At 33.5% G+C, this 9860-nt stretch overlaps 1 protein-coding gene across 1 annotated transcript; it reads left to right on the forward strand.

The window, feature by feature from the left end:
- The first annotated feature begins 7281 nt into the window (after positions 1 to 7281).
- On the forward strand, positions 7282 to 8625 carry LOC145120533 (V-type proton ATPase subunit c''1). Its single transcript, XM_079056342.1, has 4 exons — positions 7282 to 7548; positions 7636 to 7713; positions 7840 to 8010; positions 8275 to 8625. Exons 1-4 carry the CDS (start codon positions 7421 to 7423, stop codon positions 8441 to 8443), a joined length of 546 nt encoding a protein of 181 aa, XP_078912468.1. The 5' UTR covers positions 7282 to 7420; the 3' UTR covers positions 8444 to 8625.
- Positions 8626 to 9860: the final 1235 nt, after the last annotated feature.

Here is a 9860-nt window from a genome sequence, read left to right on the forward strand (position 1 = left end):
CAATTATAATAACCTGTTAATAATATAACATACACTATTAAGGTGGGTTCATTACTCCATAACATATGTTCCTTACTATATTTTGAACATTAAACTTTCCCTTAGTTGAAATACTATGTGTATATTCTATATGAATACTATCTGTAAATATGTGTATTCATTAAATGAATTTTATAAAGAGTTTCTGAAAATTGCGATAAACTTAATGCTTTGGAACTTGAATTTGAAAATTATCATGAACATCCACTTATGATGCACAGAGGGTTGGTGTGACACTTATATGTACCCATTTTTGTAACTTTGAACAAGTTTGTGAAGAAAATTTAGAACGACCTTAAGTGCATGCGTGGATTATCTACCCCTGGTATGGTTTAATGTAATGGTTCATGCAACACCCCATTTTTTTAACTTTTTAAAATGCTATGGTCATAAAAATCATTTTGGGTGTTAACCCACATTAATAAAAACCTGGTCCCACAAAAACATTTACAAATAAAACATAGGGTGTTACCATTAAGCATCAATACAACCATAGTAAGCAAATAAAAATTACATCAATACAACTAATAAGGAATTTAACAAGTTCCACTCCATTTTCTATCTCTTAACTTCTAAATTCCATCTATCATCTTTTCTCCTTAAGTGCAACCTGGGATACATGACATTAAAAGAGATATGTAAGACAACATGTCTTGTGAGATACGAGGGTTTGTGACCCAAAACCTTTATCACAATTTTAGCAAAACCATTTCAAGCATTTTCATGACAATTATTTCATACATATAATAATACATCATATCATATCATTTCATAAGACATTTATCCACATTCCATTTTTTATCATTAAAGACTAATTTTGGTATTAAACAGTTACTTTTTTTTATACTTAGGGCCTAGCAATATCCCCAAGTCATACTAAGGTGAAAAACATAATCAGTCCAGCAAGGCATCATTTCCATTAGATACCATCTTATCAAACTTCATGTTTCCAAGTAGAAAATACTTAACGATTCCAAGGATTACCTTTCAATTTCTGTTCCACGTAGAATCTTTGGAGATTTGTGGTTGTTCCAACCATCCTCTATACTTGTGAAACTCACAAATCCATTCATTTAGGTACAACATGTGATAAAATCATCATGCATTCAAGAAACTCACACATGTTTGAGATTACTTAAGATTTCCAAAAATTTACCTTTCAATTGTGTCAAACTGAATAATTTAGGATTGATTGGGTTGCTTAAAATGAAAATCCGACCAAACCTAGTCTTTTCGGCTATCGATCGTTGTCGCTCACAACCACCCACCGATGGTGCACCATCGAAATAGAAAACACCTGTAGAAACAACTTTAATGTTGCCTCTTTTATTCCTTATTCCTATCTCTCTCTTTCAAATCTTTCTATCCATCGGTCTGATTTACACACGCAAGGGAGAGACCAAAATTTTCTTCCCTTTCTTTCTCATCCTCTTTTCTTTCTTCGATCCAAATCACAAAACACACACATACATCGATTGTGTGTGAGTTTTCTTTTAATTTGGCGAACTAACAGAAGAATGCACGCTGCATTTTAACCATAGCATCTTAATTTTGGTAAAATTCCTAAAATGCCCTTACTTCGCTTAATTTCCCAGCAAGATTTTATAATTTTTCCTATCTTTCAAGCCTCGGAACTATAGTAATTCCTAAACTCCGATCTGGAAAAACTTTATATTGTTGGAAATCCTATGAGGAGTACTACAAGTTTCATATTATTTTTTTAATATGAATGTGTCTAGAACTATAGTAATTCAGCCATGAACATGGTGGTATAAACGTTTCATCATTTCATGTGTTTGAACAACTAACTTCAAACAACCCTATCTGTAACATCCCGATGTTCAGGTACTTCTAAATTCATCCCTATAATTCTATTTCATGTCATTTTGGTCCCTAATTCCAAGAAGCTATGCTTTGAAGCCCTAGTAACAATTTCATAAATATGGCAGGAGGAGTACGCCGTGCGTACATGTGTGTACGCGGAGCGTACTAGGGCACGCCCTAGTACGCTGGGCGTACACTTATGTACGCAGGGCGTACTCGCTTCAGGAGGAAACCTTAATTTTTAGGGTTTGGGTGGTATTTAAGCAACATTATGTCTTATTTCTCCTCACATTTTCAGCCTCCACATCCTTTGAGTCGTTTTTGGCAAACCCTAGCCCTCTTAGTGTGTGTTTTGAGCTCAAGAGTGTGTTCTTGGTGTGTTGAAGGAGGAAGAAGTTGCATTAAGGAGCCTTGAAGTGGAAGCGAGCTTGTGGATCTGGGATCTTTGCCTTCTTGAGAAGCCCCAGAAGGTATAAAGTCCATACCTTGATGTCTTGGTTGTTAGATCCCATTTTTAGGTGTTTTATGTTGCTTTTCTTGTCCCAAATGTCCCATCTTGTGCATGGATTGCTATTGTCGTTTTGAGCTGTCCTTCCAGGCCCTAGGAAGGGTCCTAAGCCATAAAAATGAGGTCCCAATTGCTAGAATTGTTTCATGCATCTTGTAGAAGGTCTTAATGGATTAAGACCTTGTGTTAAGCACTTTGTGGACTTGTAAGTTCGTAAAGTTGGAAACTTTATGACTCTAGGGTGCATTTGCACTGTATATCTGAAGTATGGGCTTGAGTACTTAATCCATTAAGCACTTAATGGAGTTTAGGGGTTGTGAGGGTACGCCCCACGTACATGGGGTACGCCCCGCATACTCGATCAACCACCCCGATGGTGGTCTTCTGCGAGACTTCGTGTACGCTAAGAGTACCTCCGGAGTACGCCCCGCGTACTCGCATGAGTCAACCTTGTTGAGTTGACCCGGTTGAGTTGACTCGGCTCGGTTGACTCGGTTGACTTAGTGGGTTTGACCAGTTGACTTTGACCAAGTTTGACCTTGAGGGCATTTTGGGATTTAATGGAATTGGTCATTTGGTGGAAATAGGTATCGTTTAGAGAGCTGAGATTCGGAGTCGGGCCTCATCAGTTCTGTTCCGTTTGTGAGGTGAGTTATCCTCATTATACTTGCGGGTCGAAGGCACAAATGCCGACCCATTGGATTGATATCCTGTTATGTATGCTATTGTACTGTAGTGATCTGTTAGATCGATATCCTGATACATAGGAGGATGCTATGCTTAGTGATCTGTAGATCTGTTTGACTGGCTGTAGACTGTTATATGATTATCTGTTATATATGCACATGTTTGGTCGGTGGTTGAGGCTTCACTGCTTTGTGTGTAAGCCAACAGGCCGAGGAATACCAACCCGTCGGTTGAGGGCTCGAGGGTATTCCATCCCGAGGATGATTGGACCCATAGTATGTTGACATTCCAACCCGATGGTTGAAGGACCTGGGGTATTCCAACCCGATGGTTGATTGGACCCATAATATGTCTGCATTCCAACCCGATGGTTGAGGGGCCTGAGGTATTCCAACTTGATGGTTGATTGAATCTATAGTATGTTGTTATTGTATATGTGTTATTTGTTTGTGTGTTGATACTTTGGGGGAACTCACTAAGCTTTGGGCTTACAGTTTTGGGTTATGTTTCAGGTACCTCAGATGATCGCAGGAAGGCGAAATCATGATCGTGCACCTCATCGTGTTTTGATTTATGATTTTGGGAAAACTCTGATCTTAAACATGTTTTGAAAACTATATTACAAGCAATGATGATTTGTGGATTGGTTTTAAAAGTTTAAAATTTTCATGAATTTTATGGATGTTACACTATCTCGTTCGCTACACCTCCATTTTATCTGATTCTTTTTTCTCGTGTACTCTTCGTTTTATAGAACACAACCTCAATTTATAATGCTATTTCTAATTAGCTATGAATATCAGCTTATTAAGCTCCAAAGTTTACACTTTGCAGCTGTCAAAATTCCAAATTAGCTTTTCATTAATTTTTATCCAACTTTTCAACCTTGTAGATTTTTCATATGAACTCCTTTTAAGTTGATTGTTTTTCCTATTGTTTCATTTTCAAGGCCACTACAAGTTACTTTTGTGTCATTTTTCCTTACCTTTCGTCTAAGGTTAACTTTTATGGTCTCAAAGTTGGAATTTTATCAATTTTATATGGAATTACAATTTCATATTCTTTTCCACATTTTCCCTTGAACTCAATCCATTTACACCATAAACATATAAAACTAATATAATTTGTAAAATGTGACATATTTACTATTATATAACTTGTTGGATATGTAAAATAACCAATTTATCCTCTTTGACCATTTTGCCCTTATCACCATTATTGTCATTTTCCAACTTATTTCCATTTCTTTCTCACTTTCTAAACATCCAAATTTTGGATGTTACAGTTCACAAGTATGAGTTAGATTTTATAGTTTAATAAGCACAGAAAGTGTATAGTGTGTTATGTGTTATCTATACCTGAGCCTTAATTTTCAGGCGTCATTTGTGTGATTTGGACTTTGAGATTGACTTCAGGATTTGAGAAGTAGAAGCATATTGTATGTCATTTACTTTTATATTTGATGATTTGATATTTGTTGATACTTCTAAACAATCATTTGACTTTGAAAGCTTTCTTTCCCCAGTTGAGGATTACATATGATTCTTCCGAGTTTATAAAATCTTTTTTATGGATTTAACTTTTGGATTGGGTAGTTGAGTCTAACCAACACCCCTTAAAAAGTACGAACTCGATAATGCTTACTAGGTTTCCTAACCCTAACATATGTATTTTGACATGTATTAATATTATAAGACTTAGTTGAAGACCATGAAAAATTTAACATTTGGATATTTAGAATATATTGTATTTAAATTTTAAGATGTATGTAAGGAGGTTTATTTTACATTTATCCCTTGGTTATGTTGTTACACCTTCGTATGCTTTTGACGATTTTATATCTTTTTAAATGTCAAGTATAACACCCGTTACCAGGTATCTCCATTTCAACCCTTAACATTTTAATTTATTTGCAATTGAGGACCTTATGTTGGGTGTACAAGGCTGTATGTCGGCCGTAAGTCATTGACTTGTGACGCGTCAACATTTGAGTACATTGGGCGTACATGTTAGTATGCCTGGCGTACTCGTGCAACTCTTTAACTCTAAATTTTTAGGGTTATGTCCCCTATTTAAACATCTTAATCCCTCTTGCACCTCCTTATGATCATCCTCCTTTCCTTTAAACCCTAAAATCGAAACCCTAGCCCTTGTGAGTGAGATTTGGAGCTTGAAAGTGATCCTTGAGTGTTCTTGGTAATGAAAGAATATCATTCAAGAAGTGGTGGTGCATTCAAGCCTTTACATCCAGAATCTACACCTCTTTGTCCATCTTTTGAAGGTATAAAGTTCATACTTTGGAGCTTATTTTGCTAAACCTTGTTGACGCTTGGATTTGTGTTCTTTTTTTCAAAAACCTTGATCTTTTTGTGAGTATGGAATACTCCAGAGCATATGAGCTGTTGTTCCAGACGTTTTAGAGTGCTTCGAGTCATAAAAATGCTAGCTTGGTCATTTCCTTTCTTCTATACATGTGTTATGGAGCTTTTGGTGGTGTTAGAAGTTAGGGTTTTGGGATTAAGCTCTCTTTAGCCATACAAAGGCATAAAGTAAGAGACTTTATGGATTAGGAAGTCCTTTAAGGGTCAGGTGTATGGTTGGAGTAAATGTCTTAATGATTAAGGCATTAAAACTTGAGTTTTGAGATTCAACCGAGTACGCCAAGCGTGAAACTAGCTACGCCCAACGTAGCCAGTTACGAGCCCGATTTCTTTCCTGCCTTGCACTCTTTGCCCATCGTAGAGTTGTGTATGTCGTGCTTACGTTTGAGTGTTGACTCATTTGACTTTTGGGCTAGTTGTGTCTTTAAGGGAACTAGTGAGGGTTTTTGGTCTTGGAAGGGGGCAAAATGGTCTTTTGCCTTAAATGTGGATTAGACTTGGCTTGGGACTAGTAGTGTATGGAAAATTACCTTAATTATTAATTAGGGTTAATTGGTATAATTATTAGGCGGAGTCTAGTTCCGACAGTTCGGGTGTGAGTTTTATCAGTCATTTGTGCATGGTGAGTCTCCTCACTATTCTTACATGTGTGGTAATTGTACGAAAGTTATGAAAACATTGTATGATAATGTAAAAAAAATATTAAAAACTTGTAAGAAAAATTTAAAACGTTTAGAAAATATTTGTTTAAAAGCACTTGTATGAAAATTATATGAAAGTATAAAAAAAGTTAAAAACAAATATAAGTAAAGTTTAAAACATTGTATTAGAAAAACCTATAAGAAAAAAAAATCATAAAAATATTGTAAGAAATTATAAAAAATCTTAAGAAATTTGTAAAAAAAAAAATTGTTCACATTTAGACAAGATTTTTTTTTTTTTTAAATACATTTGACTATTTAACTTGTTAAATGTATTCACATATAACCATTGTCACGTGCTATAACATGTGACAATTGTAATATATTGAACACATATAACAAGTTAAATGATCAATGTGGAAAAAAAATATCCCTCTCCCTGTTCTAATAAAAGAATAATTTTATTCTCTTTATGCCATGTGTTATCCTATTAAGCCTTCTAATTAATACATATTTTATTTTTCTTTTGTCATGTGTCATCCTATTAGGATTCTTAATTATTGCATGTCATTTATCAACCTATTGATTCTCAATTTTAAATTTTTCACTCTAATTAAATTAAACTAATAACATTAGAATAAAAATTTAAATAAAATTAATATAAATTATAAGGTGATATAATATAATATATTTATTTAAATCAACGATTATAATTTTATGTAACTAGAAAACACATCTCTTAATTAATAATTTACTTAAAATAATTTGATTAAAATAATTGATTAATAATTTTGAGTTTTTTTATAACTGTGGTTCCCACAAGTTACAAACTAGTAAATTTATACAAATATGAACAAGACGAAAAGTTAATTACCACATGAGCCATTTTCACCAAGGTTCTAAAAAGCTCGTCAGGACGTACCATTGCTCCAAGACTTGTACCTGCCGCCAAATTTTACCAAAATGTCGCATTAACTCATATATATGTGTATAAAAATGAATAATAGTTGAAAATACATATAAAAATATTAATTATATACAAAATTACCGTCTTACAAACGATGTGGTTCACCAAAGTTTGAAAAAACTTGAGGCTTGACATTACCGCCAAATCACGCCTTACTTAAAACTCTCATTTTGACTATATTCATTTTCACTATATTTATATTTATTTGGATTCAAAAGTTGAAGGGCATGAATGTAAAACTCTAAAACCGATTTCAACCAAAGTGGCAGCGCTCTCCTCGTCGACGTGATCCTCTCTTTCTCTCAACATCTCGATCTTCTCTCGAAATCTCCCTATTCGATCTCTCACAAACGAACAACAAAAGTGAAGATCGATGTCAGGCGCCATTGTTATTGCAGCGTCGAGCTCATGGGCAAGAGCCCTTGTAAAGATCTCCCCTTATACTTTCTCTGCCATCGGTATCGCCGTCGCTATCGGCATCTCCGTCTTAGGCGCCGCTTGGTAATTCCATTTAACTATCCGAATAACACTCCTTAATCCTTCAAAACAGTCTAGAAAGTGTTTGATTTATGGTTTTGAGGGTTGCAGGGGAATCTACATAACGGGAAGTAGTTTGATCGGTGCAGCAATCAAAGCTCCTCGTATTACTTCAAAGAACCTTATAAGGCACGCAATAATTAAACCCCTAAGTTTTGATTTTTGAATTTTGGTCAATTTGTGTATGTTTCTTCCAAAATTTATGTCCCTTTGAGATTGTGATCTAATCTAACTTCAAGGTTCATGTGATAACAGTGTCATATTCTGTGAAGCTGTTGCTATATATGGTGTCATAGTAGCCATTATCCTACAAACAAAATTGGAAAGTGTTCCTTCTTCACAAATATACGAACCTGAGTCTCTTAGAGCAGGATATGCAATCTTTGCCTCTGGAATCATAGTGGGTTTTGCAAATCTTGTATGTGGGTAAGCTCCCTTACCCTTTTCATCAATATAGGCAATGTACCTAATTTTTTATCCATAATAGCAACATATTTACATTTATTTACCAATAATAGCAATAAATTTGTAGCAAATTGCAATTACATTGCTATTATTCAAAAGTTAAAGGATAGCTATTATTGGTAATGAAATGTTACGTGTAAAAAAGAAAGTACATTTCGTATATTAGTAGTTTTTCTAGAAGTTTTAATGTTTGTTGTTGAATGTTGATTAATCTTTTTGTTGTAGGCTATGTGTGGGAATCATAGGAAGTAGTTGTGCCTTATCTGATGCACAAAACTCTTCACTTTTTGTGAAAATTCTTGTCATTGAAATCTTTGGAAGTGCATTGGGGTTGTTTGGTGTGATTGTGGGAATAATAATGTCAGCTCAAGCCACGTGGCCTTCAAAAGTTTGATTTTTTTTTTTTTTTTTTTTTTTTTGTTATAGCAAATGAAGAACATGAAATCTTTGTGTGTGTGCATATCTTCTGGAGAAAGTATTTAGCGACAGTAGAAGGAATAATAAATGCGTGTTTTTTGCATGGTTTTTCTTGATTTTTTGTTGTATCCTCCCTAATAAATGAAAATAATTTTTCCACATGCCACTCTCTCATTAACTTGGACACATGTCATTTTTTGGTATTTTTGATTAAATATTTTTTCCATTTGTCATTTTCTTATTTTCTTTTATCTTTTCTTAATTAACACATCATATTTACACCTCAATTAATAATTGTCTTAATTGAAAATAACCAATAAATTACAATATTAGTATTTAATATGTTTCCTTTTAAATTTTAAATTTCAAATCTAAAATTTTAAGTTTAAATAAATTTTTGTTTAAATTTTTATATTTAATTTTTATTTTATCAATCCCGTATAACATACGGGTCTCACACCTAGTGATTAATGAATAAAGATCGGTTCTCCAGTTTGAATTCCTATTATGAGTTATAAGTTTCGTTGTACTATGATATTTTCTGATAATTTTAATCAGTTTTGCGATTAATTCAATGTTTATACAAACATATGATTCAATTTTGTTTTATATTTTATGCATCCTAAATACCTGAGTATCACCAGTCCTGGGCTTAAAACTGGGCCGTGTGTAATTGATCTTGGGCTTTACCGTATTTGGTTCTAAAACTAGATAATTTGGTCTTTTATAGCTGCAAAAGGAAGCCTAAACTATATCCAATTTGTTAATTTTTTAAGAGAATTGTTAAAAAGTAAAATTGTTTACAAACTCTAAATATACTATTCTTTGAAAATCGACTTGGCATTATCTTGTATATTTTAAGAAACTACTAACTATTTTTAATCGTTTTTGTTGTGTATATTTTTAAAATGAGAAATCAATTATCTTTTATTTATTTTTTCTATCATCTTCGTATACTCTTAATATGACATCTGTCATATTTAACAAAATTAATAAATTTTTATGAGAAATTAAATATTCTTCTGTCTTTTGTTTCTACTTTTTTTCTTAACTATTTAAGATGACGACAATTGTACAAATTTAACATTTCAATCAAATTTAAATTAAATTGAATGAAACTTGTCCTTTTTTTTTTGAAATGGCAAATCTAACTTACTCCTAAACTACACCATAAATCCATCTTTGTCCACGACGGAACTTGAACCCTCAACCTCAAAGAGGGAGGGCAACACCGAATCCCGCTGGGCTACATACATTTTTAAAATAGGTAGGAAGATAGTAAACACAGAAAATAAGAGGATATTTAATTTGGGTTAATGTCATTAAAACCTAACAAAGTTTTTCCTTTGGTTTTAAAAGGTCCCTAAACTATTTTTTGTGCATTCTAAGCCATT

Source organism: Lactuca virosa, chromosome 6 (assembly GCF_052849685.1).
Source record: "Lactuca virosa cultivar CGN04683 chromosome 6, Lactuca_virosa_CGN04683_v6, whole genome shotgun sequence".
Lineage (NCBI taxonomy): Eukaryota > Viridiplantae > Streptophyta > Magnoliopsida > Asterales > Asteraceae > Lactuca > Lactuca virosa.